The sequence below is a fragment of the Drosophila willistoni genome (assembly GCF_018902025.1).
Source record: "Drosophila willistoni isolate 14030-0811.24 chromosome 2R unlocalized genomic scaffold, UCI_dwil_1.1 Seg167, whole genome shotgun sequence".
Classification (NCBI taxonomy): Eukaryota; Metazoa; Arthropoda; class Insecta; order Diptera; family Drosophilidae; genus Drosophila; species Drosophila willistoni.
Window position 1 is genome coordinate 5,309,726 of NW_025814050.1, and position 27,309 is coordinate 5,337,034.

General features: G+C 36.4%; 9 protein-coding genes across 11 annotated transcripts in view; 4 read left to right on the top strand and 5 right to left on the bottom strand.

Moving 5' to 3' along the window:
* Positions 1-72: 72 nt before the first annotated feature.
* Positions 73-740, bottom strand: LOC6644202 (50S ribosomal protein L27). The gene is made up of 3 exons (XM_002066777.3): positions 595-740; positions 372-535; positions 73-316 (listed from the first exon to the last, which is right to left on the bottom strand). Exons 1-3 carry the CDS (start codon positions 656-658, stop codon positions 113-115), a joined length of 432 nt encoding a protein of 143 aa, XP_002066813.1. The 5' UTR covers positions 659-740; the 3' UTR covers positions 73-112.
* A 47-nt stretch (positions 741-787) lies between these two features.
* LOC6644203 (elongator complex protein 3) lies at positions 788-2,997 on the top strand. The gene is made up of 4 exons (XM_002066778.4): positions 788-866; positions 932-1,173; positions 1,228-2,093; positions 2,160-2,997. Exons 1-4 carry the CDS (start codon positions 845-847, stop codon positions 2,680-2,682), a joined length of 1,653 nt encoding a protein of 550 aa, XP_002066814.1. The 5' UTR covers positions 788-844; the 3' UTR covers positions 2,683-2,997.
* On the bottom strand, positions 2,691-4,750 carry LOC6644368 (solute carrier family 17 member 9). The gene is made up of 3 exons (XM_002066779.4): positions 4,458-4,750; positions 4,003-4,390; positions 2,691-3,942 (listed from the first exon to the last, which is right to left on the bottom strand). Exons 1-3 carry the CDS (start codon positions 4,523-4,525, stop codon positions 3,082-3,084), a joined length of 1,317 nt encoding a protein of 438 aa, XP_002066815.1. The 5' UTR covers positions 4,526-4,750; the 3' UTR covers positions 2,691-3,081.
* Positions 4,751-5,186: 436 nt separating this feature from the next.
* LOC6644369 (PHD finger protein 14) lies at positions 5,187-8,488 on the bottom strand. The gene is made up of 2 exons (XM_023176568.2): positions 6,193-8,488; positions 5,187-6,132 (listed from the first exon to the last, which is right to left on the bottom strand). Exons 1-2 carry the CDS (start codon positions 8,411-8,413, stop codon positions 5,348-5,350), a joined length of 3,006 nt encoding a protein of 1,001 aa, XP_023032336.1. The 5' UTR covers positions 8,414-8,488; the 3' UTR covers positions 5,187-5,347.
* A 60-nt stretch (positions 8,489-8,548) lies between these two features.
* Positions 8,549-10,524, top strand: LOC6644370. The gene is made up of 2 exons (XM_002066781.4): positions 8,549-8,910; positions 8,982-10,524. The coding sequence occupies exons 1-2, from the start codon at positions 8,734-8,736 to the stop codon at positions 10,281-10,283; spliced, it is 1,479 nt and encodes a 492-aa protein (XP_002066817.1). The 5' UTR covers positions 8,549-8,733; the 3' UTR covers positions 10,284-10,524.
* On the bottom strand, positions 10,508-11,080 carry LOC6644371 (protein FAM32A). The gene has a single exon (XM_002066782.4). The coding sequence runs from the start codon at positions 11,011-11,013 to the stop codon at positions 10,663-10,665; it is 351 nt and encodes a 116-aa protein (XP_002066818.1). The 5' UTR covers positions 11,014-11,080; the 3' UTR covers positions 10,508-10,662.
* A 599-nt stretch (positions 11,081-11,679) lies between these two features.
* LOC26529606 lies at positions 11,680-12,673 on the bottom strand. Its single transcript, XM_015178096.3, has 2 exons — positions 12,412-12,673; positions 11,680-11,899 (listed from the first exon to the last, which is right to left on the bottom strand). The coding sequence occupies exons 1-2, from the start codon at positions 12,627-12,629 to the stop codon at positions 11,794-11,796; spliced, it is 324 nt and encodes a 107-aa protein (XP_015033582.1). The 5' UTR covers positions 12,630-12,673; the 3' UTR covers positions 11,680-11,793.
* Positions 12,674-17,080: 4,407 nt separating this feature from the next.
* Positions 17,081-27,309, top strand: part of LOC6644376 — a 71,594-nt gene continuing 61,365 nt past the window's right edge. The window contains exon 1 of the mRNA XM_002066784.4: positions 17,081-17,415. The gene's annotated coding sequence lies outside the window, so the exon portion shown is untranslated. The remainder of the gene's footprint in view (positions 17,416-27,309) is intronic.
* Positions 25,189-26,514, top strand: LOC26530121. 3 transcript variants are annotated; one of them, XM_047010608.1, is made up of 4 exons: positions 25,189-25,266; positions 26,020-26,118; positions 26,191-26,308; positions 26,364-26,514. In XM_047010608.1, the coding sequence occupies exons 2-4, from the start codon at positions 26,025-26,027 to the stop codon at positions 26,482-26,484; spliced, it is 333 nt and encodes a 110-aa protein (XP_046866564.1). In that variant the 5' UTR covers positions 25,189-25,266; positions 26,020-26,024; the 3' UTR covers positions 26,485-26,514. The 3 variants fall into 3 exon arrangements, with proteins under 3 accessions (XP_046866564.1, XP_046866563.1, XP_023032532.1); XM_047010607.1 differs by having other exon boundaries at positions 25,190-25,277; XM_023176764.2 differs by lacking the exon at positions 25,189-25,266 and having other exon boundaries at positions 26,005-26,118.

A 27,309-nucleotide genomic window follows, 5' to 3' on the forward strand; every position in this document is an offset into this window, starting at 1 on the left:
GTGGAGTCCCTATATCTGGTTTTGAAGCCCATGTATAACAGAAATCTAGATAAAATAGAAATTGAAATTCTGTTTTTCTTTTATAGGTTTTTATTTTATATTAATAACAGTTTTAAATTTCCTCCACTAGACGAAACCGCTGATGCTGTTTTTCGGGTATAACATTGAAGAACTTTTTGTAGATTGTTTGATCCTGTCGCCCAGCGTAATTTCTTTGTACCCATGTGTGATCCCAATTAGGATCAATGGGTTCACAGCTCATAATAACACGACCGTGCTCCATGGCAAATAGAGTTCCATTGCGTCCAAATCCCACCTAGAAAATACAATTTTTTGAGTTGTAATCAATTTGGGGAATATTGTCGACTTACGTTTAAACCAGGATGAAAACGTGTGGTCAACTGGGTGGCCAAAATGGTGCCATGCGAGACATAGTGTCCGTCCAATACGCGCCAGCCACGATGTTTTGGACGAGGATGTCCCTTTTTGTTGCGAGTACTGCCACCGGTTTTTTTGCTGGCATTACGTATGGTGGCTATTGAAATTTCAATGTTTAGCAATGAATATTTTGTTTTGTGCAAAGCCAATACTTACTTAATAGGGGCTGATCTACTTTGAGACATTGTAGAGATAATTTTTGCAATATAGTGTATGACATCTTGTCACTTTTTAATTGAAAACAAAAGGCGAACAAGAATTCAAGAAGTTTGTTTATGCAACATATGGTAAACTACTGTAAACTATCGAATAAGTCGATAACTTTGAAGTAATCGATAGCAGTTTATTTGGCAATAACAAAAACAATTCCACACGTGCATTAGTTTATTTAATTTTTGCAGCAAAAATGAAGCCAAAAAATAAGTTGGGTATGCTCTAGGATAATATAAATATTGTTATATCAAAATACATGTGTATATTTCTTTTCTGCCAGCTGTGGGATTGAGCCGGGAGGAGCGCCGAATTCTTGTTGTTGGCGAAATCATTCAAGAGCTGCTCAAAGCCCACGAAGCCAAGAAGGATGTAAATCTGAATCGTATGAAGTCGCTCATTTCATCCAAATATGGCTTGGACAGTTCTCCCAGACTTGTTGATATAATAGCAGCTGTACCGCAGGATGCCAAGAAGATTTTGTTGCCCAAACTAAGAGCTAAACCAATAAGGACAGCTAGCGGTGTATGTTGGGAGAAGATACAGTTTATGTCGATTCTAATTGAGGTTCTTTTCTAGATCGCAGTGGTAGCTGTTATGTGCAAGCCTCATCGTTGCCCCCACATCAATATGACGGGAAACATTTGCGTCTATTGCCCCGGCGGACCAGACAGTGATTTCGAATATTCTACTCAATCCTACACCGGTTATGAGCCCACTTCAATGCGTGCCATCCGCGCTCGATATGATCCATTTCTGCAGACCCGTCATCGTGTGGAGCAACTAAAACAATTGGGTCATTCGGTGGACAAGGTGGAATTCATTGTAATGGGCGGTACATTCATGTGTCTTTCAGAGGAATACCGCGATTACTTCATACGAAATCTTCATGATGCCCTATCTGGTCACAGTAGTGCCAATGTGGCCGAAGCCGTTCGCTACTCTGAGAAATCTCGCACCAAATGCATCGGCATTACCATAGAGACCCGACCAGATTATTGCCTAAAGAGACACATTTCGGACATGTTGAATTATGGATGTACTCGTCTAGAGATTGGAGTGCAATCGGTCTATGAGGATGTGGCCAGGGACACAAATCGCGGACACACCGTCCGAGCTGTCTGCGAAAGTTTTCAACTGGGCAAAGATGCTGGATACAAAATAGTCGCCCACATGATGCCCGATCTTCCGAATGTGGATTTTGAACGTGATATTGACCAGTTTATTGAATATTTTGAGAATCCTGCCTTCCGTTCGGATGGCCTTAAAATTTATCCCACATTGGTGATCCGTGGAACAGGATTGTATGAACTATGGAGGACAGGTAGATATAAGTCATATCCCCCATCAATGCTGGTCGACCTGGTGGCAAAGATTTTGGCTCTAGTACCGCCATGGACGAGGGTCTATCGGGTACAACGAGACATTCCGATGCCCTTGGTAAGGTAAGTTGGAAGATAGTTCTTTATATTTTTGGTTTATTTGTTTAAACTAATTACTCTTTATTTTAGCTCTGGTGTGGAGCATGGAAATTTACGTGAATTGGCCCTGGCTCGCATGAAAGATCTGGGAACTTCTTGTAGGGATGTTCGTACGCGCGAGGTGGGCATCCAGGAGATCCACAACAAAGTACGTCCCTATGAAATTGAGTTGATACGACGCGATTATGTGGCCAATGGCGGCTGGGAAACATTTTTATCCTATGAAGATCCCGAACAGGATATCTTAGTAGGTTTGCTGAGATTGCGTAAATGTTCGCCAGATACTTTCAGGCCAGAATTAAAGGCTGTCCCCTGCTCTATAGTCCGTGAACTTCATGTCTACGGCTCAGTTGTGCCAGTCAATTCTCGGGATCCCACCAAATTTCAACATCAGGGCTTTGGCATGCTTCTGATGGAGGAGGCTGAGCGTATAGCACGGGAGGAGCATTGCAGCCAAAAGTTGGCCGTCATTTCTGGAGTAGGCACACGCAACTATTATCGTAAAATGGGCTATGAACTGGATGGCCCATATATGTCTAAAAGTATTGTCTAATTAGAAGCTTTTACTTTTGACATATATCTCGTTTTTATTATTCATATATCTACAGAGTTTGCGATGAAATGTTAAACTATATATATGCATAGATATAATCTATCAAAATTAATGGTCTCGCTTATTTCGAAATGTTTTGTGTCAACTTTAATCAAGTGTCCTTCATTCTTATGCCATGAAGAGCACAACCTTAATGCAAACTCCTTATATATCCTCTAAGCTTTCCACTTTTATGGAGTTGTCCGTTTTTTTTTTTTATAATCCGAGATCTATATATGTACATATATATAATATATCACGCTCTGATCATTAGGATTTTCTTTATCTTTTTTCTACTTAAGACTAATATATTTTACTATATACACACAGAATTAGATAAATTAAAAAAAGAACTTCGATTTAAACAATCGCCTCAGCTGAACCAAATACAATGAATATAATCCAACCCACCAGATTGATGCCGGCCGCTGCACTAAATACCATTGGCCAACTTTGTGTCAATTCCAGTATATGCCCGGCCAAATAAACGCCGAGGAAGCCAGGAATAGCTCCCACAGTGTTCATTAAACCGAACACACTTCCCGAATGTAGAGGTGCCAAGTCCTGTGGATTAACTGTAACGGCATTATTATGGAATCCGGTGCCTCCGATAATAATGGTCATGCAAATAAGGGCAGTGTGGAAGTCCGTTGTCCTGGACATGACAAATAATGCCAAATTTTGTGCGGCAAAGCAACAGCTCTGGATTAATTTCCTCACCGTTGTGGTGGACCAATCCCGGGCTAACATTTGTGTGGTCAAGTATTTGGCAAACAATGTACATGGAGGCAGAGCTAACCAGGGTATCATGTTGACGACCCAACCCTTGGCATGGGGAAATCCATCGTGAAAGTATGTGGGCAGCCAGGACAGTAACACAAAGAAGCAATTCATCTCACAGGCATGAGTAAGGACACAGGCCCAAAAGGACAGGCGACCGAAGTAGCGTAACCAGGGAACAGCCGTTTCTGTGGGCGTTCTATTGGCACATAGACGCGAGGGCGTTGCAATATTAATAATGCGATTACGTTCGCCGGCCATGGCATAGTAGCGGAGCACCAGGGCCCAGGCGAAGCCCATTAGACCAATAACACGGAAGACATATGACCAGCCAAAGTAATCTAAAATAAATGAGCCCATGATGCCGGTCAACAGTGTGCCCAGAGCGGATCCTGCGGTCAGAAGGCCAAAGAAACTGCTACGTTCATTTGGACAGAGATTCTAAAACGCCATAAAAAAACAAATGTCATAGTTGATATCTTGATATCAATCATTACTCACCTGACTAGTTAGGCTTATCATGCTGGGAAAGTGTACACCTTGCAGGGCTCCATTCAAGATGCGTACTGTCACTATACATGGAATGGCATATGATTTAATGGAACTGGTTGACCAAATGATCGTGGGCATCAGGAATGTTATCAGCGACCAGCCCAGAGCAGCTATCAGTATAACTCTCTGGCCACCAAATCGATCACTAAAATAGCCGCCCACAACCTGTGTCAAGGTATAACCCCAAAAGAACGAACTCAGCACAGTTCCCGAGTCCGTTTTGCTCCATTTCTGAGCGGCAGCCACAGCAGGAACTAGCAACGGCATGGTAGTGCGGGTGGAATACAGCATGCATGTGCCTGTTATTAGTGTGATGAACCACACACGTTTCTCATGCCTGCAAGTGAGAAAACAGAGCGCACATCATGACCGGGATCAACTTTGGAGGCCATTGAGTTGCTCACCTTGTCCAAATGCTTTGGGTGTCCACCAGGTCGCCACGAAGGAGTGAATATTTGAGTTTCTCGTCCATTGTCACGGGTTAATAGAACATTTCCGTCTCTCTATAACTCTCAGCTGCAGCAACCTGACTCCAATTCGGTCCACAGAACTTACCTTAACCAACGAACTGCCGCGTTGCCTGTTAGATGTTTACTCTTTCTTTTTTATTTACGCACATATGTTGCTGGCAGTTTGTTTTTTACGTGGCCATTCTAAAAAAAAATTTCATTCCATGAGTATTTGATGGAATTAAAACAAAAACCATTTGATAGCAGCCGTGACGACTCAAAAATGCGCTGCATTGGACAAATGTGATAACTATTTATGTATATGCAAATTTTGCATTAACTACTATATTAATGTATTTAACTACAATATTAATGCATTAAATTGTAGTTTACATTATTAATATATATGTTTCCATTCAATTAGGTTTTTATTCATAATATGCATAAAACACATAAATATATCGGAACACAAATGCCTCATAAGTTACAAAGTAGAGTGCCAGCTAGTGGTGGCAAGATTAGCTCGATTATTTATAGACAATCGATACTTGAAAATATAACGGAAATTCAAAAACAACAGATCAAATTTGCAAATTTTGATTTTAATTTATATTTGAATGTAAAATTTAAAAAGCAAAGAGTTTAAAATGCTCTCGCCTAATTGGATAATCTCACAAAACAGCGTTTAGTCTTAAAATAATGTAGTTATAATATAAATGTTTTGAGAATCTATATAAAATTAAATTTGTTTTTGGAATTAGAAAACTAAATCATAGCTACAAATAATTATGAATACTGTACTCAAATGGAGTAAATAATTACAATTATAAAATTTGATTTGGAAACTATTTTTTGGGCTCTTCTGCATCAGTGGGATCACAATCGGCACAGTGCCAGGAATATCCTCGTATTTTTGGTGATTTCTTCAATGGCGGCTCCAGGCAAGCGAAATGATAATGCTTGTGGCACTCATCGCAGGTCACAACCTGATTGGTTTTTCCACTTTCTGAGCAAACGCAGCAACTAATCTCAACAGCAGGTTTACTATTCGCAGTCTTAGGACGTCCTATACGAGGTTTGCGTGGACTTGTTTTACGGGGACTAACTTTGCGCTTCGGCGAAGGCGTCGTTATGGTAGCAACCGGAGTATCTTGATCTACTGCTTCGACAGGTAGTGGTTCTTCCTGAACAATTGGTTGAGGAGGTGGTGTCATTGTCGCTGCTGGCGGTACAGATACTACTGGTGCTGCAACTACTACTGGTCCACCACTGTCCTCAACAGTTTCCACCGATGTCGGCCGAGAGGCTTCATCCACCGAGCGTACAGCATTTGCTGGTACATAGAAATACTGAGATTCGGGAGCATCTTCACCAGGCAAACGCAATGCTTTAAATATTATTTTTATTGTGCTGCCCCCTTGATTTGATGTAGTGGAATCCTGTTGCTGTTGCTCTGCGTCCATGTGAGCACGCTTCTTGCGCTTTCTTTTATGCTCCTTGTTTAGAGATTTCTCCAAGTCTTTGTGCTTATCCTTGCGTTTGCCTTTGCGGGATTGTTTGCCTATGGAATCATCTATTGAATCTTCACAACTGGCTGTAGGTGTGACCAATTGGGAGGCAGCTGGTACCACTACAAAGCGATAGAAAAGATTTATTATTGTTTTTTAGTTATCAATCGATTTCTACTCACCATTTATGGGCGTCTTTCGAGGTGATTGCATTTTGGCTCGTTTAGGTGATTTGTTAACAAATTCCTCTAAGTTTTCCCCAACGCCCACTGGCAAGGACTTGTTTAATGTCCGTTTACCCGCCGTTGGCTCTTTGTGTATAGGGGATGGCGGCACATCATCCAAAGAGTAATGTTCCATGTATACCAAATTCCCTTCCTTATTGAAGCGTGTACGAGACTTCCGAGGGCCAGATGAGATGATCTCAGTGAGAGCATCAGAGCCATCGGACTTATCACAACATTCCGAGCATTGCCAACCATATTGTTTGGATTTCTTGGGGGGTCGTGTCAGGGGGGGATTCAGGCAACCCAAATGATAATGCAGATTACAAGTATCACATTTAACCAATAAATGTTGATCATTCTGACGTTTGCAGATGCCGCATGACACCGACGGCGCAATGGTGGGCGGTGTGGGAGTCTTCGTGGCAGCAGATGCATGGGTGCTTAGGAGTCGAGTGCCTGGCGGCCCCAGATGACCCAGCAAAGGGAAGCCTACACCCATTTTGAGGGCAGCAGCCGTAGGTACTGAAATGGGCCTTTGTGGAGGCGCCGGCGGTGGAGGAGTGGGAGTGAACACTTCCACTTGCTCCTCCTCTTTTACTGGTGGTCGTGCAATTAATTCTAGATTAGTTGGTAAGCTTAAACTTGGCAAGATCTGGCTCAGTTCTCCATGCAGTAACTTAATGTTACTGAAAAGTGAATCTCGTTGGGATTTCTCCGCTTTCCTCTCCTCCAAAGCTGAATCGTACTGAGCTCTTAGCAAATCCTGATCCTTGGACAATGTTGCATTGTGTACTATCAATTTCTGTTGTTGCTGGCGGAAATCTTCCATGCGCTTCAGACGATCCATATAGTAAGCAGTGAATTCCACATTGAAGGCTGGAGCAATATGCCATTTTTTGCGAATATCAGTCAATGCGTTAATGTGAGCCTCTCGCTGCTCCAAGTAGTGAACGTCCACCGACATGGTCTCCGCCTTGGCTAAGAGACGGCGACAAGCCGAGGCCGATGTGGTCAGCAGGCGAGACATCTTTTGGGTGGGAACCCAGGGCAAGGGTTTCATTCGCTTATGTTGCGAATATTTGGATTGTATCTTCTGAAGTTTTCTTTGAATACGCGCCTGGGCAGGATTGGGCTGGTCGATTAACGATTCCTCCTCCTTATCCCTGGCTTTTTGCATCATATTCAAACGGAGAGTGTGATAGTTTCTCCTCCGCTTCTTGATCATCTCCTTTTCGGAATGAACTTTGCAATGGGCATAAAATGGATCCGCTGCATCGTCCTCATGATGGGCTTCGATAAGAAATCCAGCTTCTTGAGCGCAGGTGACATGGAAGTAAGTCTTACACATGCCGGCATCGCATCCAATGCACACTCCCGTCCGGGCAAAAAGGGAATTCTCGCACAGGGAGCAGACCTTAGCTCCCCATTTACTGTACTGCATCTCGAAGAGTGTGACCGAAGATAGTTGTTCCACCTCGCCAAAGGCAACCCCTGGCACGTAGAGTGCACAAATCAAATGTACCCATTTGCCCACATCAGTCTCTTTGTAGATTCCACCGCGATTGGGGCACAGCTCGCAGTCTGGCTCTGTTACCCCAGCTCGACAAGCTTCACAGAACCAGGGCTCTGTGGAGCAAGTGGAGTTGGTGCTGGAGATGCTCACATTGTCGCTAACGCCGTAACATCCTTCGTGGACAGAAACGCCGCAGGAATCACATTCAACAATCTCATTGACATCGTCGCTGCGCTCGCCAAGGCAAACGCAGCACATGCGCTTGGCGGGAGCCTTTGACAGCTGATTCAATTGCAGGGGTCGGGGTAGGGCACCCACACCCGGTCCCGCTCCTACACCATTAACAACAGTTTCTCCGCTTGCACCTGCTCCTCCTCCAACCGATCCTGCAGCTCTGTTTTCCTCAGCTAGAAGTTGCCGCAGCTGTTTTGTCGAATCCTCAGAGTCTGAACCTCCTTTATCCGAATCTGAATCGCCGCCATCGCTGCTGCTACCCCCACTGCTACTGTCGCCCTCCTCGCCATCGCTTTCATCTTTTGATCCATCGTCGTCGGATCCAATATCGGGCAGGAAATCACTATCCGAAGAGCTCTCGCCAAGATCAAAGTCCAGTAGAGCCTGTGTGGTAATCTTCGGCTGTCGCATACGCTTAAACGGAGCCATCGAAGCCAAATCTTGTGAAGAAAATTTTCCAGAATGAAAAACCAGACTTTCAGTTAGAGATGTGCACGTGAGCGATACTAAAGATATATATCGCTTATGACGATGCGGTCACACTGGTGTTCCTTTCGACACACACACACACACACACACACAAACACAAACACCCACACATCCAAACACGAAAACAGAGAGGCACAAAATTCGGTGAAACATAAGTAAAGTTTACAAAAAAAATATATCAGATTGTCCTTAACTCGCAATTGCAACAAGGAAAGGGAGGACGCCCAAGTAATATCGCACTTGGGCTAATTCACATTAAAATGACTAGCTGCGTGCCAGCGCAGCAGCAGCAAAAGGATCAGGAGCAGCTGTTAGATGATCTGGTGAATGCCAGCGATGATGACGACAATGACAACACCATGGAAAATATCGAGGACAATGGCAAGGACAAGGAGGAGCAGCTGCAGCAACTAGCAGAGCCAACATTCAGTTTTTCGGTATGTTTTTCCAAGTGGTCTCCGTGTGTCTTATCATTTAGAAAATAAATTACATTTATATATATTTACAGAATAGCAATCAATGCTGGGTATGTAATGGCTATTATGGACCCAACTTCGGCGAGCCCTTGTGTGGAGCTTGTCACGCCTTCTTATACAACGCACAAAGAGCAGAGGAACTGCTTACAGAATTATCCGATGATGAGGATTCTGGGAATGATGAGCCGCCATTTAAGGATAAACAGGAGGATGATGAAACCGAAAACGATGCTGATATAATGGGGTTTGAGGAAGATTTAGAAGATGCGATACCGCCTGAGGTGATCGAGGAACTTGAGCCGGAGCCGGTGCCGCCACAACAACTGGAACAAAATCAGCAGCCGCCATCGCCGCCGCAAGCAATTCCCGTAGATGCGGAGGAAGTGGATGCGCCCGCAGAAAATCCCTTTCTACTGCCCATCAAACGACCACGTCCTATGGCCCCATTGGCCCTGCCTCATTTTATGAACGAACTGGCCGACGGACGCCATCGCGCTCATGAGTATCCAAACGGCGGTGGTGGTGTTGGTGGTGGAGCAAGCACATCTAAAAGCATCACCGGTCTTATACCTGTTGAGGTAATGCTAAAAATTTTCGCCTATCTGGATGACATGTCCCTGTGGGTGGCCAGCGAAGTATGCAAGCATTGGCACGATATTATTGGCAAGAACACATCTCAAACCATGTGGAAAACATATATAAAACAGCGCTGGCCGCTGTTTGAGTGCCTCACAGACAATCCGGATTGGTGTAAGCTGTACGGCTCGCTAATGTCATCTTGCTTCTGCCGCACCTGCCTGATCGAGATGGGTGGTCGGGGACAGCCGGGTGGTGCTGGTGTTGATCTGCCGGAGGGTATTCTAATGATGCGCAACAGTTTCCTAAAAGGCGAGGCTAATCTCTTGAATAGCTACGAATCCGAAGGGATATCAGCAATACCCTTGGATCGTCAGAACAATTATTGGCAGGCCACTATTCTGGGACCACCCGGTAGTCCCTATGAAGGTGGTAAATTTTTTTTATTTATCTTCTTTCCCGAACGGTATCCAATGCAACCGCCCACAGTACGATTTTTAACGAAAATCCTGCATCCAAATGTATCACGTCATGGTGATGTAGGCATTGATATATTCCAACAGCAAAATTGGTCATTGGCCTTGAATGTGGCCAAGGTTTTGTTATCCGTTCAGAGTCTATTGACGGATCCCTATACAGACGTATGCATGGAGCCGGAATTGGGTTATATCTATGAGCATGAAAGGGAAAAATTCGAACAACTTGTACGTTGTTGGACTTGGAAGTATGCCATGTTTGAGCTAACTGCTCCGCAGTAATAATTGGAACTGGGACTAGGGACCGACTGATAGTGATGCGAACAGGACTGGACTATCCTTTTAAGTTGTTGTACACACACTTGTATATTGAATGTATTTTGTAATCTTAAGTTGTGCCATTTGGCTCTATCTCTATCCAGATTCTCCCTAATCTCCCATTACTTATAATAATCCCTATATAGTCGAAATTACTTAACACTAAAACACAATAAACATCCAAACAATACAATACAAAAACAGATTCGCTTTGTTTAGATCAGCTAATTATTATATTTAATTATAATAAATCTCTTAAAATGGTCAAATAATGGTAAATCATCATCGGAGCACTGAAGCAAGTATCTGATATCCTTAAGATGAATTGTCTTTGTGACTCCTTTCACTTTGTCCACGACACTTTGGGTATATCAAAGTGTTCGGTCAGGTTGTCCAGATGTTCATTGAATTTCTCCACCCGTTCCTTGTGTGTGGTCTGGGCTTTGTCCATAATCCTCTTGTTGCGCATCTTTTCCTGTTGCTTTTTGCTGGCCAGCTCTGCTTTTGTTAATTTACGTTCAAAGCCGACTGTGGATGTGCCGGATGTGGATGCTGCCTCAACATATGATTTGGCTGCTTCCCGTTCCATTTCCTTGTCTTTGCTCTTGTTTTTTTTCTTTTTCTTCTTTTTAAGATCTGTGTCGGATTTGAGTTTCAATTTTCCTTTGGCAACGCAGGCATATGCATCGGACATGGTTAGTATTTAATTTAAAATGGATTTCTTTTATTTTTGACTAAATAATAAACAATTTGTTTATTTGGGTTTGTGGTTTTGTTAGTGTTGCTCAACGCACGTAAATTCATCTTATTCACCATAGACAAATCTTGTCAGTGTTCGAAAATATGATGTAGCAACACTATTAGAGGTGAAAACCCGAATTCGAATTAACCTGACAAAAATAAATAATTAAATAAATGGAAATATTCCAAGTCATTTGTTAATTGGTCTTAACATAATCTTAACAGAAAGAAATGTTCATTTATTTATACGACATACATACATATATTTTATTGTTGTTAAAGTACATATGTAATCTTTTTTATACAGTTGTTCTGAATTCTTTTTCTTTTGTATTAAGTTCAGACTAATAACATCGGCCTTCACACTACAAACTACATACCTGTCAAATTTAATAAGTTAAATGCTTATAACACTTTTGAGCCTTTACCTCAGAATTTTTGAATATTTTTTACTTCAAACTCACTTTCAAATTCAGTTCAAGTAGAAACATCTTCCAAATGTTGTTGACTTTTGAGTTCAGTATTTACCTCGTTTGATTCTGTTCAAACAATTTCGATAGAAAGCAAATATTATGAACATTTTTTTTTTTACCTATAAAAGCAATTGGCATAGGAAAACTACTCGGGATTCATTTATATTCATACAGATATACATACATACTTGTTTGTACTTATATGTATCTTATTGATTTTAATCTTCACACATCAATTTATTACAAACAAAAAGGGTCTCTTAGTTGGCCTTAATAATATGGCGATCACAGCAAGTTGGATAGTCGGCATTAGGATTCTTGAAGTCGCCAAAGGTAGAGCCTGGTGGAAGACCCACAGCGCCACAACTGAAATGAAGTGAAAACCAGTTTTTAAATAAAATTTAGAACCGGGATTATTACGACTCTTTCTCTTTGTGTCAATATTTTAATAATTTTTGAAGAAATTCCTACAAAAGATTATTTGATCAAATCATCAAATCAAATTTTGCATGCTTAAATATTATTATAGTTATATAGTAACAGGTAACAAAATAGTTTGTGAAATGAATTTTTTTTTTCGGTACCGATTGTATTTGGAAGATATTATATATAATTGCCTGATCCTGTTGAAATGTTGGACGAATGTTAATGAGTATATTAAGATAATTATTATTAACTTTTATGACAAACTTCGGGAAAAAACCTATCTATGTATGTATATGTAGAGCGGTTAGAAAAGAAGTTTGAGTTACTTTAGAAGTTAAGACAGTTAGACGCAGAAATGTAATTTAATTTATGCCTTACATACTTCTGACCATAGTTAATATGCCCCATGTAAGAGTATATAAATCATTTATACGAATCCCGTATAGACTTACGTGTGTATTTGAGCTACGCTGTTCTCTAAACAGTTCACACGAGCACACATAGACGGATGGCGACCACTTTGACCCGGACTTAAAATTAGCGATTCAACGACACATTTGCCGGGATGGGCGGGATCCTTAAAAACACCAAAAGCCACAGCTGCTTCTGAGGTGCCCAAAAAGCAGAAGATTGCATATAGCAAGAGAAATCCCAAAAACATTTTATTCATCTTTAAATGCAAATCGCGGAAGTTTAGGTAATCAAACAAGTATTGTTCTGTTGAACGACTAAATACTAATATTCTAGTTGCTCATGCTTTTATACCAAACACTCTCCGTAGCATCTTCGAATTGATAGATTAAGTATGTAAGTATGTAAAAATCTTTAGACTCTCAAAACAAGTTCTTTGTCATGGGCGTAGTGTGGGGGTGCTTTTTTAATAACTTAATCAAACAAATGTCTATATTTGTATACTTGAATGCCTAATCAGATTCTATTAGGTACTGATTTGTACACAATTGTCTAAAATTTATTCCAAATATACATAAGTATTTTACTGAGAGGGAATTCTAGTTTAGAAAACCGAATTTATACGGCCTTTTGATAATAAAAAACAAATTTTGATGTCTGATATTTTTAGAATTAACAAACGTTGCCCCAATAAAGTAAATATAAAAGAAAATGCACAGGATTAGAAGGGAATGCTCCTTCTACTAAAAAAGCAATTATGAATAATATCACAACAAAGTATCAAAAAAAAAAAAAAAGAAAGAAAATAAATTTCACGTTGCAATCAAATCCAAAATATACTAAAAAGAACGTGAATATCTTTTTAGCTTACTTCTGCATTGTTTTCTCTATTATATTCAGGTATTTAGCTCGAAATCACTAATCAAAAAGTTGTGTAATATTAAATTTGCAATAGCAAATACATCTCACTTTTCTTATTAGCATACAATTCTTGTTAAAAAAAAACACTACTAATAATTATGACGAAAAAAAAGACAAAACTCGATGGTCAAGATTCGAACCTTTGACATTTCAACCCACAGAAATTTCCCGACCAGAGGAATATCCCGGCCAGATGTCTTTCCAAGATTTGTAGCCTGTCCAATTCTGAGAAATTATGATGTTTGTACAAAAATGAATATTTTTGAAGTTAGTTTAAGAAAAATTATAATTTTTTGCAAAAATGGCAACTTTGATAAAAAAAAACTTCCAAAAAAATGTTGTGGAAACATCATAATAACTTAAGAACTAATGCTGCAGTTCGTTTCGCAAGACTCGAAATAAGGTGAAACCATGACCAAACTCGAGGTCATGTCTATTTTACTTTTGAAAAAAACTATTACAGTCCAAATTATAATTTGGGAATTTTAATTCTGATTTTACAAAAGCTTAATGGATGAATAGGAAGACAGACATTGGGAGAAATGAGACTAATGGCAAGGCGGCAAACTTTGTCAAGGGGGAAAATTATTGTGAAAGTCTGAGTTATTTACAACATCCTCTACAAGAAAGGAATTCTATGTCTTTCCTTGGGTCTAACTCTTAATAATACCCAGATGCTAATAAATAACACAGGCTGACATGATTTTTTGTGACTTTGTCCATAACCAATTCGGGAATATTGATTCTGAATACAAACTCGTTTTTTGCCCATCACGTCCAGATTTTGCAAAATCAGACCATCTGCGGAATAAGCACCAAAGGTATATTACAGAAAGTTGAAGAATTTGTTTTTTACTTTTAGAATATCCTGTTTTTAAAAAATAGCTCTTGTTTGCAAACATTGCTTATAAATAACTGTTTAGATGCAAGATATTTCAATAATTCTTTAAATTTTAAAAAACAAAAAATTCTTCGAATCTGTTTAGCAAATTTTTTGTTAAAATTTTACTCATTTAAGAACCTTATCCTAAGTGTAAGATAGAAGAAGTGTCTCTTTCTTATTTTGTAAATTATATATATACCTTATATATATAATGTTTTTAGTAATAATAATATTATGTTTGCATTATACAATAAAATACTGCAAACGAATTGATGGACACCTATAGGACATCTATTGAACACCCTAACACAACGTATGTCGACTTTTTCGTCGGTAAACAGGAATATGTGCAGGATATGTAGAGGATTAATTAAATTGAAGTATACTTTTGCCCGAATCTTTCTGTATATTTAATATAAATCCTTAAATTTCATACAAAAACAGATTCTTTCTTGCATTTTATATAAAGACTATACATGTATAGGGAAATCTTACAGCTTTATGAGCACAATATATACTAATTGCTTTAACAATTAAGATAAAACGATTTCAATGACATAGTGTTGTTTCTTTCTGTTTCTATTTAGATGAACGATGGTGTCATTTCTCGTTCCCTGTTTCTTTCTGGCCAAAAGCTTGCTCTCTTTTCGCACGACCACCCACACACCACACAGACAGTCCGTGCTCTGGGACCGAGCGATGGAGCTTTTCCATCTTCGGCCAGCTCACTGGATATGTGATTGTGCATGGCTTTGTCCATGGTGGATAATGTGAATGGCGGTCCGATTCGGGTATTTGGTTCATCGCGTTACTTGTTAGCATTTCGAATTCAGTTCAATTTCAACGAGCAACGGTGCAACATTTCATCCCTCGTGTTTGTGTGTGCGTACGTGTGCGTGGGTGCGTGTGTTGGTATTGGCTATTGCCCAAAGGCGCGTATGTAAATATTTCAAACAAAAAAAAAAAAAAAATTATTCATCAAATATTGTTTAAACTAAACTCATATTTTTCCAAAATTTGCTTGGAAAAAGTAGAGAAAAAATTTTAAAATAAATTTGTGAAAAATATTAAAGTGATTTTGTGCAAAAATAAAAAAAAAATAAAAATTTAAATGTTATAAATAATAACAACAAATAAAAAAGGAAGTTACAAAAAAACCACACACACTGAGAAGGTGCGAAGGTGAAAAGTCTGCTCATACTTTTTTTCGGTACGCTCTCCACTCTCATGCGCTCATATCAAACTAACGGTTTTTCAAATGCCAAAAAAAAAGCTCGCTCACCTCGCTCATGCGTCCGTATATGTGTGTGTGTGTTCTTGAATGCTGTGCATGTGAGTGTATGTGTGTGCGTGTGTTAGCATCCTGTAGCAAGTTCTTCACTCAAGGATAACAGTCGTAAAAGTACAACAATGTAATGAAAAATATCACCAAATATCATCATCATCATCATCATCTAAGTCGTCATCATCATTAACATTAACATTGTCATTGTCATTTTTTATGTATAGGAAAAAAAGAGGAAACTGTTTTTTTGTTGTTTTGTTTTCATAGATGAAAGGGACACCCCCCAAAAAGTTACGCGTCGCTTTGTCTAAGTTAAAGCTAAATCTAACTCTAGTCTACCGCATGTAACAGGTAAACTCTATCCTTCTCTCTTCCACTCTGTCTTCTGTCTCTCGTTTCTCTCCTTGGGCATGTGTGGGAGGTTTATGTTGGGGCCTTTGGACGTTTTTTCTTTTTTTGCCAGTGTGTAACCGTGTGTATACACGTTCTGTCAATAACAACAGCGAAAAGCCATTTCAATGTCATAAAAATAATGTTAAGTTCGTATTAAAAACGAAACAACGACAACAAAAACAACAGCAATAAAGTGTATATAAAATATTGTTGAGATTTCAGAGCAGTCATAAGGATCCACAGGATTTATATGTACATTATTATTGTGTATTGCCAAAAGGGATCAAAGATTTGATTGTGTCATTCATGCTGATATTATTGAGACAATACTTAATACTTTAGCTATTTTATTAGTATTTAAACATAAACTTTGAGAGAAATATTTAAAAATTATTTGAAGTCTAAAATTTAACTACAAAATTGATACTTAAACATATAAAAAATATAATATATGAGGTGTCTCAATCAAAAGAGTTTATTAACAAAACAGAAACATGGCAATTTCTTTTGCCAAAAGACAGAAAAATAAATTCCAATGTTTCTAGATTTGCATCTATTAAAAAATAGTTAAGAATTTATATAGAAAAGATAAAAAAAACATAGAAATTGCCAAATGCCAAAAGCAACCAGAAAACCACTTGCCACAAATCCTAAGAGGTTTCTCGATATATTAAAAAAAAAATATTTTTTTTTGCATGTCAAAAGTTGGAGGAAGGACATACAGGGAAGAAAAGAGATAGAAAGAGAGTGAGAGAGAGAAAAGGGGAGAAAAGAAGCGTAGAAAAGTTGTAAAACTTTTTCATTACAACTGCAACATAAAGTTGGTTGGGTTGGCATTTTATTTTTCCTTTTTTTTATGCAAAATCGTTTGCTGCCACACTTGAAAGGCGCATTTTGGATGCATTATTAAAGGACAAATAATGATTTATTCAAACACTCAAATACATTAACACACACACACGCTCACATGTATATACATAAGTACATATATATGTGTGTAAAAAATATATGACATGTCTTTGCTGTGGTTGTAATTTTTCCTGTCCTTTATCCTTTATTGAAATGCCATTAGCTGTTGCCAATTTGATTGCGCAGACGCGGCGTATACGCAATAATCTGACATTGACTAAACGCGAGCAAACATTTACGAATGGAAAACAATGAAAAACAAAATCAAACAGAAATCGAAATAAAAATATTTACCTGGTTGAACAAAAAAAAAACAATGAGAAAATAATCATCACAATTGTAGTTACAAATTAATCAGCAAAAAAATAATTAAAGAAAAACTGCCAATCGATGTGAAAGTTCAGCCTAATTAAAAAAAAAAAACAAAAGTACAACAAAAAGTGAAAAAGTGGAAAACACGAGCCAAGCCAACCTGCTATTTACCTTGAAACAACAACAACAAAAAAAAGAAGAAAAAAGAATCTGACAAGACGTGAGATTTTCCATTAGTTTGTTTTGTTTTTGTTCTTCCAGTCGGTTGGTTGGTTGATTGTTGTTAATGTGTACATAAATCCTTGGCCCAGCAGTATCTAGTTGGTGGTTTTTACCCTGAAGGTGAGTTAATCTATTAATCCATCAATTTAGCCATTTGAATTCCACTAGCCACGAAACTTAAATTAAGCCATTAACTCGTAAAATCTCATCAAAAAAAACAAAATGAAAAATGAGAACTCACACACGCACACACACACAGACAGTACACACACATGTCTACACATATGCAATAACATTTTTTACCGCATATTGAACAAACACATAAAAATTACTTGCATAATTAAAAATTGAAATGAAATCGACCGCATCGATAAATTCATCTCACACATTTTGTACGAGTTTTATATAGTTATAAGGTATATGTATGTATATTCATCCATAGTGAAGCAGAGCCACACAATTTGGTTTCTTATTTGGCTGCCTGTGTATATATATTTTTCCTGAAATGGCATATATTGGTTTTTAAATGAGTTTTGACCCCTGCAAAGTATGATTAAATAAAACTCAATGAACATTATTTATAAATTTAACTGATTAACTGCAAAAAGGCATACAATTCACTCTTGATACACTCTAAAAGTTACAAGAATTGTACGTTATTGGGAATATCCTTAAATTAAATCAAGTTTATAAAATATTTAATCAAAAGGTGGGTTGTTTTTCTAATAAAATTCCTACAGTTAGTTGTAGAAAATAATGAAAAGTAAGTTTTTAAACAAATACTAATTGGAAAAGGTTATAGCAGGATTTCAATTCCTCAAAGTATTCAACTGACAGGTTAAGATAAAAAATAGTTTGATAAAGACAATCCTTTCTACATTAAGAGAAATATTTCCAAATATTTTGGAAGTATACTCATTTTAAAACAAATTATGACAAACAAAGATGTTTCAGTTATTAAATATTTCAAAAACGATTTGGTTTTCAGTTAGGGAAACTGAAAGTTATTTTTTAAAAACCCCTTGTCGTTTAAATCTCTTGAAAAACTATAAAAATGTATACTGTTCAGTTAGTATAAAACCACTAAAAATATAAGTAGTAGCTATTTTTATACAGTCTCAATTCCAATTGTGAGAAAATTTGTCATGAAATCTAAATAAAAGTAATTGTAAGTTTAACAACCAAGTTGTCAATTTAAAAAAAAAAAATGTTTCTAAGAGGTTATGTAAATAATCTTAAAAAAGACTTAAAAATAAATTACCATTATGCATAAATAATCGAAATGTATATAAATGAAGAGCATTGATTATTCTGTATGCAAAAATGATGAAAACAATTTTTGTGTGTTGCTTTAACAGACACGAAAAACAAATAGCACATATAAAACTTTTTAATGTGAAATATATATATCGATACATACAGATTTTTTGATGTTTTCATTTCATTCAATCGTCTTGCTTGATTTTCCATAAATTTATACATTATATGAATTGACTTTACGTTGTGGGTGTGTGTGTGTGTGTGTGTGTGTGTGTGTGTGCGAGTGAGTGAATTCGTGTATATAATTTTTATTTAAATTTAATTTCTCACACCCTGTAAGGAACTTTTGGGTAAAGGTATATACTGAAGAAGTTTTAAACTATGAATTAGAAATGTTTTTAAAATATATCTTTTGGATTTACCTTTTACTATTTGGGGTAATGGGTAGCTTCTGGTCTCTGCTCATTGGCATTGATCTCTATTTTCATCTGCTGGCGCACGTTGCGGTTCATTTTTAGTTATTTGCATAGCAAATATTTTCCAATTTCGTTTTCGAGGCACGCTGTGGATGATGATGACGATGACGCCACATAAAAATTTGATTGTGAATAAAATGTCAATAAACTTTTGCCATTTGTTACGTGTGGACAAACAGAGACAAAAATTGTCATTAGCCTCAGACAGAGGCGTTGCTGTAGGCGAGGTAGGAGGTGTAGAAAAAGGACGTACTGGGCGTGGCTTTAATGGCCGTATAGTACTGTCAGTGTTTTGTTATAATTAGTCCAACAAGTGCCAGGGACTAAGCCCTGGGCCCATCCATCCTCCATTCAGTCAACCAGCCCCACCCAACCCAAAAGCCCGGCCGGATGGCCATTAGCGTCAACTTAAACTGGTTATTGTCTAATGGCATTGGTTGTAGCCTACTTTTGTGGGCCATCACAGAACATGAAGACAATGTCGACTAATTGCCTTTTCAATCCACACAAAATGAACAAAACATCCTAGAATTGCTCTAATAGCGAGGTCTTTCAATCCTATGCATTTATATTTATTTTAGGGATTCTTTAAATGAACTTATTCTTACTCTTAAACAGAGGAAAGATTGAAGCAAATTTATGATTTCATTTTGAAAAGATGAGCTAGATGAACATTCCCAAGAGATTAGTTGTATTTTATTATATGAAGGATAGAACAGAGATTAAAGTTAATTTTATTTATTAAATTAAAATTTAACCTTTTTTGTTTTTGGTCACGGTCTTGTCTTATGGCGACAAAACGCTCTTTTTTGTAAGTTTATTAATATTTTTCTTGCGAAAAATTGGATTCTGGTGCACAAATCTAAAAAAAAGTTGAATTTAATTGATATGTTTATTCCAATTCCGAGTTCTTTTGGTTGAGTTTCGTAAGGTATACATTATGTATACGTAAACGGATGGGGTTTCAATGGGGTGTTATTTCTTCTATTCAATCCAAAATGGTAAAAAATTTATCATTGAATATCAAGTTAAGTCTAGACATTTACATGTATCTCTAAAAGAAGATGTATTGCCTCTAGAAGGATGTTTAGGGATTAATTTGACCATACCTTTATAATTCCTAAGGTTTTGTATAAAATGGAAACAATTTGGGAAATTATATCACCCTGTGTTATTTGTGTTTGTGTATGATATAATTTATATCTTGAAAATGCTTCTATTTTTAGAAACTATATCGCAAAGTAGACCGAAAGTTGATCCAATAAACAAAAGCAAAATAAGTTTTTGAAGATATTTTTTTTGAAGTTAATAAAAACTGGGTTTTATACCGCTTAAAAACAAAAATTCTTATAAGTTTATAAGATTTTAAGTCATAGGCAGCACAAAAGGTGTGCAGGTTAATTGTAGAACGACTTCAAGAACCACCAAATTCTTGAGTGTTCAAGTTCGAAGTCTTCAGCAGACTTTGCTAAAGAATTCATGCCATAGCTTCAAACCTAAAAGTAGTTTGCACTGCCAATGCTTTAAAATCTCTTAAAAATTAATAAGATTTATTGACATCAAGCCGGCTAAAACCCAGTTATAGTTGATTGAAATATTTTTACAAAATATAATAAAAGTTATTTCACTTTTATATTTTTTATAAAATAATAAAATAATATTCACTTTTTTCAATATTGTGTATAATTCGGCATTTTGCTGGTATGGTTTTAAAATTCACTTTTTTCGTAGAGTCTCTTTGAAATTTTGTAATATTGTCTCGCAAAAATATACATTTATATCTTTGAGAAGTTTCAAGAAGAAAAATAAAAAAAAGTCAAATTTAACCCTTTGGAGATACATAAAAACATAACAGGAATAGTCGGCTCCACTGAGTCAACTATTATATATGAACTCTAAGTTGTACAGACGAGTAATTAAATCTACTTAAGTATTTATACATGTGTATTATTATATATTCATTTTATATGGTATATATATTTATATTTATGTATATGTACATATATAATACAAAAGTTAAATCCTATTTGGAAGATCTAATATATGTAATCTTTTTAGTCTTCTTGTTGTTATATTATTAAGTAGACTTAGAGCTAATGAGTTTGGGTGGTTGTGCAGTCTGTCAATATATCTAACACTAAACTCTGCTATTTCATCCTTTACAAATGGTATATTAAGGTCCTTATGTATTTCAGCATTGGAAACATACCAAGGTGCGTTAACGATTGTGCGTAGGGTTTTCGATTGATAGCGTTGCATAATTTCAATATTTGATTGGCTCGCGGTTCCCCAAAGTTGTAGCGCATAAGTCCAAACAGGCTTTAATATTGCTTTGTAAATTCTTACTTTGTTTTCAATGTTAAGCTGAGACTTTTGTCCTAATAGCCAGTACATTTTTTTGGTTTTAATATTCAACTGCTTCTGTTTTTCTTTGATATGTGCCTTCCAGGTTAACCTTCGATCAATATGAATTCCAAGATATTTAACTGAATCTCTTTGGGGGATTTCACAATTGTTTAGTAAGACTTTTGGACAATTTCCTCGTCTTAAGGAGTATGTTGCTTGTACAGACTTTTGCGAGTTAACTTTGATTTTCCATTTATGTAACCATTTTTCTATTAGGCAAATTTCTCTTTGTAGGTATTCTGTTGTCCTGTTAGGAATGCTGCTTGATGCGATAATCGCCGTATCATCTGCATATGTAGCCACGTTGACATTAGATGCGATAGGCAAGTCAGATGTAAATAATGTATAAAGTAAATTTACTGATTGTTCAAGGACAGATTGTAAATAAAAAGAATTGGTAAAAAAAAAAAAAAAAAAAAAAAAAATTTAACCCTTTAGTTTTTTTAAACGAATTTAAGAATTTCGAATAAGTCCAATTTTCAGACTAATAACAAATGAGTATAACTCTTTTTCCTGTTTAGGAAGAGGCAAGTAAATCACGTCCATTCAGATCAATTGTCACTTACAGAATGTCTCTTTATTTGATTTCCCTCGTGATTCAAGATTATCTTTCTCTTTGTGAGAGAAAGATCTATGTTTTGAACAGTGTATGTTATTAGAGTTTATCATTAAGCTTACTTATATATTACTTAAATATTATATATTGCTTAAATATTACTACACCTGTGAAATGTGAAAGAATGTATTGAAATATAAAACTTTTTACAAATTCTGTAAAATGGACCATTCAACAAATTGAAGCAGGGTATTCAGTGTTTGATATTGCCAAATTTTTGTGTGACGGTTTATTACACATTGCTCATTTTGCGTAGGGCGAACGGAGATAACGCGCGAAAAAGTAATGAATAAGTAAAAATTTTGGTTGTATTTTGCATGGCATATGTATGTATGTATGTTTGTTTATGTAGGTGTAAATATATACTTGAACAGGATATGCAGGATATTTTTGTGTGTTGCATATTTGAAGCTGACTGCTTTGGCACCTTTTACATTTTATATGTGGGCAACGTTGGAAAATTTGAATTTGAGTATGACTGTTTTTTTTCTTTTTTGTGGGCGAGGAGGAAAGTGAGGTACGAGAACGGCGAGGGCTTCTGAGTTTTATTTCAGTTTCCGTTTATATGCCAGCAACATTTGTATTTGTAGCTTCTGACCAATATTACCTTCACCTTTTACACGCAACACCACACAAAAAACGAAAGAGAGAGAGAGCAAGAGAGGGAGTGAAAGAGAGGGGAGTGAAAATGAAGGAAAACTGCAGACTGGCACGAGAGGTCACCGCTGCCAATTTATAAATGTTGTATGTACATGAGTTTTTCGCAAACACACACAAACACACTCACACTCACACTCATACACACACACACACACATTCACATAGGCTTCAACTTTGTAATATTCACTTTTTATGCTGAGCCTGCGACTAAAAACAACAAAAAAAAAGTTACTACTACTGCGGTCTTCTTGGCCTTTTCTCTTTCACTCTCGTCGTCTCTCTGTATACTTTGTGCCACTTTTTTTTTCTTTTTTCTTTTTTTGGTCGAAAACTTTGTAGTCATAGTCGCTTGTCATGGTCAAGTTTGGGTTTGAGTAAACAAAGGTTATATGTACAATACATACATATATATTTTTTTATATATGTATAAATGTTTCTTATGTTGGGCAGCCCTTAACATGCCCTTGGGAATAAAAACAACAAAATGAAGATTTCTTGCGTAAAGTATACCTTTGTTTTTTTTTTTTTTTGTTTAAAAGTTTCTTTTTTTTTTGAACAAATTGATTTTATAGTCTCATAGCAGAAATTCAAATAAATATCGTTAGGAAATGGAGCTAAAATTTAGGTGAGGCTACTTTGCGACTAAGGTAAAATCACAAAATTAGCAGTAATTTTTAAAATATATAAAAAAAAATTCTTGCATTCTATTCCCTATTTGATATCCGAAGATTTAGCAAGTGATTGCTTACAAATTTGCTCGGATCGAATGTGTAAAACACTTAAAACGATACATTTTTAAAAAATGAGAGGAAAAAGTTAGTTTTATACGTATACAATTTCTATTCGGCTGTTTGAGGTCTATCTTAGGTTGTCTGTAGGTATACACAGATAAATCAAGAACTACAAAATGCTAACAGACTTTTTTAAATACCTTAAAAAATTTCTATGCCCATCCCATATAATGCCCCATATAATTAGGGCTAAAACTTGTTGAGAATTATAATTCCAAAAGCGTATAAAACTTAATCAGAATCAGGAATTAAATCTGTTGCAGGTGGCTACTACCATTTATCACAGACCTCATATAAAGTTATATAAAGTAATCAGTCGGGAGGATTTTCAAATATATGTATGTTTACTCATTAATGATTTCTGAGTGAAAATTGTATATTTGGCAATAAGGGATCAAAATTTTAACTTTTGTCTTTTTATACCATACACCCATATGGTGAAATGGTATATTAAAGTCGCCAAAATGTATGTAACAGGCAGAAGGAAGCATCTCCGACCCCACAAAGTATATATATTCTTGATCAGGATCAACAACCGAGTCGATCTAGCCATGTCCGTCTGTCTGTCCGTCTGTCCGTCTGTCCGTATGAACACCTAGATCTCGGAGACTGTAAGAGCTAGGGCCACCAAATTTGGTATGTAGACTCGTGTAGTATGTAGAGTGATCAAGTTTATTTCAAATTTTTGCCACGCCCCTTTCCGCCCCCGCAATTTAAAAAAAGCGTTTATCTTAAAAACTATTCCAGCTAGAGACACCATATTTGGTATGTATATTCGCTTAGTAAATGCACACATTTTGTATGTAGACAAATTTTGCCACGCCCTTTCCGCCCCCGTAATTTGAAAAACTTGATTATCTCCCGTATTTTTTTACCTTATGCAATCAAATTTGACAAACTTAAATTTAATACTAAGACTAAAAACAGTCGAGTTATGCATATAAACGTTTATCCATAAGGCCGGAGTTGGCCGTTGGCTGGTGGGGGCGCTAGGGTGCTCGTATGATTGAGTGAGCGAGATACTAATTGTAAGATATGCTTGTAAGAAGCATGTGAAAATGCATTTGTTTAACAAAGTTGAAATATATGCTTTACTGGTGTATTGTATACCTAAGTCGGCGAGACGACTTACTAACTTCATTTTTTTTGGTTATATTGGATTAAGTTAAAATTGGTTTAATTACGAAAGTGCTCTTAAAGTTAATAATAAATGTTATATCAATCATATGAAAAACTATTAACAAAACTGTAAAACAAAAGCTTCTATAGGTCATAGGTTTTCAAAATATTCCAAGTCATGTACAAAATTTCCAAAAAAAATTAAACGTTCATAAATTTAGTGTGTATCAAAACAAAATCAAAGTACACAATTTGATTTACACGATATGTTCACCTGAACATTGCGGATATGTTAATCAAATAGGTCAGTTTGCACGTCTGAGACGTATAAATAAAGCCATGGAAATTCTTTGTACAAATAAAGGAAAAGTATCTAAAAATATATGATCCATTGAACAGACAGTTCCGCCGATTTCGCCACCTAATGAAACTTATAGCAACAATCTTGGCTACGGATATTGTAGTTAATGTTATTAGTCACACTAGTTAAGTCATGATTCGGAACTAAATTTAATGAGGTTTCCTTTGCGTGATATTTTAAATGTCATGTTGTTAATTTATAACTTTCGTACTGAAGATTTGGGTTTGCTGACAGTGTTATCTTTTGCTAGTTACCGAAAAGTTGATCCCAGTGGAATAAGTTGTACGGCTGTGGTAAATTCCAAAAATCAGTAAAATATAATAATATAACAAAAATAATAATAATATTGTGTAAAAATAACATTTCTACAAGCAGAAGCTCTTCAAGTTCGGTTTTCTTGATACTTTTGATCCAAAAATTTTAAAGAGGTTTTTTTCGCGTTTGAAAAAGTTTATACAAATCTTAATTATTGTTAGTAATCCGCTCTTTAATACTCTTTTAATGTCTCTTAATACGATTGATTTAAATTCAGATTTATGCTTTAAAATGTTTTACCAAGTTTACTCAATACTTAGAACATGAGCAAAGCAATTTTCCACGTTTTATGCCTTTTGATTTAAATTAGCCACGTTTCAAATTGTATTAATTCGATATAAATTAAGCCTTGAAAAATTGAAATTTAACCCTTAAAACAGCCTTCGTTGAAGAAAACTCTTTAATTTTTGTGTGAAAAAATGAGAAAGGTTTCGTTTTTACTTCTTTGTAGAACTTTAGACGTATTTCACTATATCTACATATTTTTTAAGTCAAAACAAAAGAAAGGTTTACGAACAGACTAATGCAGATTTGACCTTATTCTTCTGAGACTTTGACTAATTGTACCAAAAAGATGAAAAACCGTTTATATAATTTACACATTACGATAATACCAAAGTACCGAGAAGTGTAAAATCCTAGAATAATAAAAGCTAAAAGCTAATCCAAAACTAATTGACTAGCTGGCTGATGTTTAGTATCTTTTAAATCGTCATAAAGTATAGATGAAGTCCATTTGGTTGATATTTTGCCTGGTGGTTTGTTGCCATGAGTCGCAAGTCTTTGGTGCAACAGCTTTTGGAAATTTCTCACGTCCCGGTTCGTTAATTTATTTTAATGTAATTTGTTTTACAAAATAATTTATTGAAAAATCTCTATCCTAATCAAAAGATCATCCTGGTAAATGTGTGATTGATAACAGCACAATTTTGGATAACGGTCAAAATATCACAGATAAGTACTGTCGACACTTCCTCTGTGGTTTTGATGGCTGGGTGCAAGAACACTCGTAAGCTTAATAAATTGTGAATTTTATAGAATATTTATTTAGTTTTGCATTGCAGTTGTATATCAAAACTTGTGGAGGAACCTTGCAAGATTGGTAAAGTGAAATATCCTGGATCAGAGTACCCGAAATGTTGCATTAATGTGTTACACTGTCCAGATGGTGATCAAGAGTTTTAATATTGAAAAATATACTACAGCTGCAAAATATTTGTCTGTGTTTTTTTTTTTTATTCTCCCTTGATAACACTTTGTCATATTCGTGTTGCTAATCAAACGGCTTCTAGTTGGGTTAAGACTTTATTTGTATAGAGATTATTTTGTTGATGAAATGTCAACTAATCTAAACAGCTCAATAGTTCACACAGGGTCAAGTGCTTTGAATCAATGAAGCAGCTGTTTCTAATTACCTTTTCGTTGAAAAGTAACAAATCGAATTGAGATTGGAGTCTATCAGTGATTTGTACAGCTTTGTGTAGTAACGATGAAATCTGTTTGCCTGTTAATTTGTCTCATAGTCATGCTGTTGGAATCGGGTGTTACTAGTGCATCATCAGAAGATTCATACAAAAATTCTGGTACGTATGAACTACCAACGAACCAGTCGTTAAATCTATAAAATATTTTTCTGTCTGTCAGCTTATCCTGGAAAATGTGTTCTCAATAGCACGACAATTTTGAACCAAGGTCAGTCCATCACAGGGCAAGGTTGTACGCAAATTTCATGTAGAGTTGATGGCTTAGTAGTTGTTCTTAAGTAAGTTTCTACAGGTATGATTGAATTTTCTTGGATGTAAAGTAAATCCTTTGTATTATAGTTGCGCCCCAGGACGAAAACTTTGTGCTAAACTCAAATATCCAGATGCAGAGTTTCCCAAATGTTGCATCCGTGAGCCACGTTGTCTTCTTAATGATAATAAATAGTCATTTTGTTGAATTATCTGAATTTCTTCTTTTCATAATAACATGTTGTGCAATTAAATAAAGTCGATATGGTAATAATGT

What these genes read in the sequence shown, in the direction of transcription:
- LOC6644202 (XM_002066777.3), bottom strand. Translation starts at nt 658, where the DNA reads ATGTCATACACTATATTGCAAAAATTATCTCTACAATGTCTCAAAGTA. An exon ending in AGTAGATCAGCCCCTATTAA is followed by an intron (nt 536 to 594) that starts GTAAGTATTGGC and finishes AAATTTCAATAG; the next exon opens with CCACCATACGTAATGCCAGC. An exon ending in GTTTTCATCCTGGTTTAAAC is followed by an intron (nt 317 to 371) that starts GTAAGTCGACAA and finishes TGTATTTTCTAG; the next exon opens with GTGGGATTTGGACGCAATGG.
- LOC26529606 (XM_015178096.3), bottom strand. Translation starts at nt 12,629, where the DNA reads ATGAATAAAATGTTTTTGGGATTTCTCTTGCTATATGCAATCTTCTGC. An exon ending in AGCGTAGCTCAAATACACAC is followed by an intron (nt 11,900 to 12,411) that starts GTAAGTCTATAC and finishes ACTTCATTTCAG; the next exon opens with TTGTGGCGCTGTGGGTCTTC.
- LOC6644203 (XM_002066778.4), top strand. Translation starts at nt 845, where the DNA reads ATGAAGCCAAAAAATAAGTTGG. An exon ending in GAAGCCAAAAAATAAGTTGG is followed by an intron (nt 867 to 931) that starts GTATGCTCTAGG and finishes CTTTTCTGCCAG; the next exon opens with CTGTGGGATTGAGCCGGGAG. An exon ending in ATTCCGATGCCCTTGGTAAG is followed by an intron (nt 2,094 to 2,159) that starts GTAAGTTGGAAG and finishes TCTTTATTTTAG; the next exon opens with CTCTGGTGTGGAGCATGGAA.
- LOC6644370 (XM_002066781.4), top strand. Translation starts at nt 8,734, where the DNA reads ATGACTAGCTGCGTGCCAGCGCAGCAGCAGCAAAAGGATCAGGAGCAG. An exon ending in AGCCAACATTCAGTTTTTCG is followed by an intron (nt 8,911 to 8,981) that starts GTATGTTTTTCC and finishes ATATATTTACAG; the next exon opens with AATAGCAATCAATGCTGGGT.
- LOC26530121 (XM_047010608.1), top strand. Translation starts at nt 26,025, where the DNA reads ATGAAGTCCATTTGGTTGATATTTTGCCTGGTGGTTTGTTGCCATGAG. An exon ending in TGGAAATTTCTCACGTCCCG is followed by an intron (nt 26,119 to 26,190) that starts GTTCGTTAATTT and finishes CCTAATCAAAAG; the next exon opens with ATCATCCTGGTAAATGTGTG. An exon ending in GGCTGGGTGCAAGAACACTC is followed by an intron (nt 26,309 to 26,363) that starts GTAAGCTTAATA and finishes TTTGCATTGCAG; the next exon opens with TTGTATATCAAAACTTGTGG.
- LOC6644368 (XM_002066779.4), bottom strand. Translation starts at nt 4,525, where the DNA reads ATGGACGAGAAACTCAAATATTCACTCCTTCGTGGCGACCTGGTGGAC. An exon ending in ACCCAAAGCATTTGGACAAG is followed by an intron (nt 4,391 to 4,457) that starts GTGAGCAACTCA and finishes TCTCACTTGCAG; the next exon opens with GCATGAGAAACGTGTGTGGT. An exon ending in TGATAAGCCTAACTAGTCAG is followed by an intron (nt 3,943 to 4,002) that starts GTGAGTAATGAT and finishes ATGGCGTTTTAG; the next exon opens with AATCTCTGTCCAAATGAACG.
- LOC6644369 (XM_023176568.2), bottom strand. Translation starts at nt 8,413, where the DNA reads ATGGCTCCGTTTAAGCGTATGCGACAGCCGAAGATTACCACACAGGCT. An exon ending in TCGAAAGACGCCCATAAATG is followed by an intron (nt 6,133 to 6,192) that starts GTGAGTAGAAAT and finishes ATCGCTTTGTAG; the next exon opens with TGGTACCAGCTGCCTCCCAA.
- LOC6644371 (XM_002066782.4), bottom strand. Translation starts at nt 11,013, where the DNA reads ATGTCCGATGCATATGCCTGCGTTGCCAAAGGAAAATTGAAACTCAAA.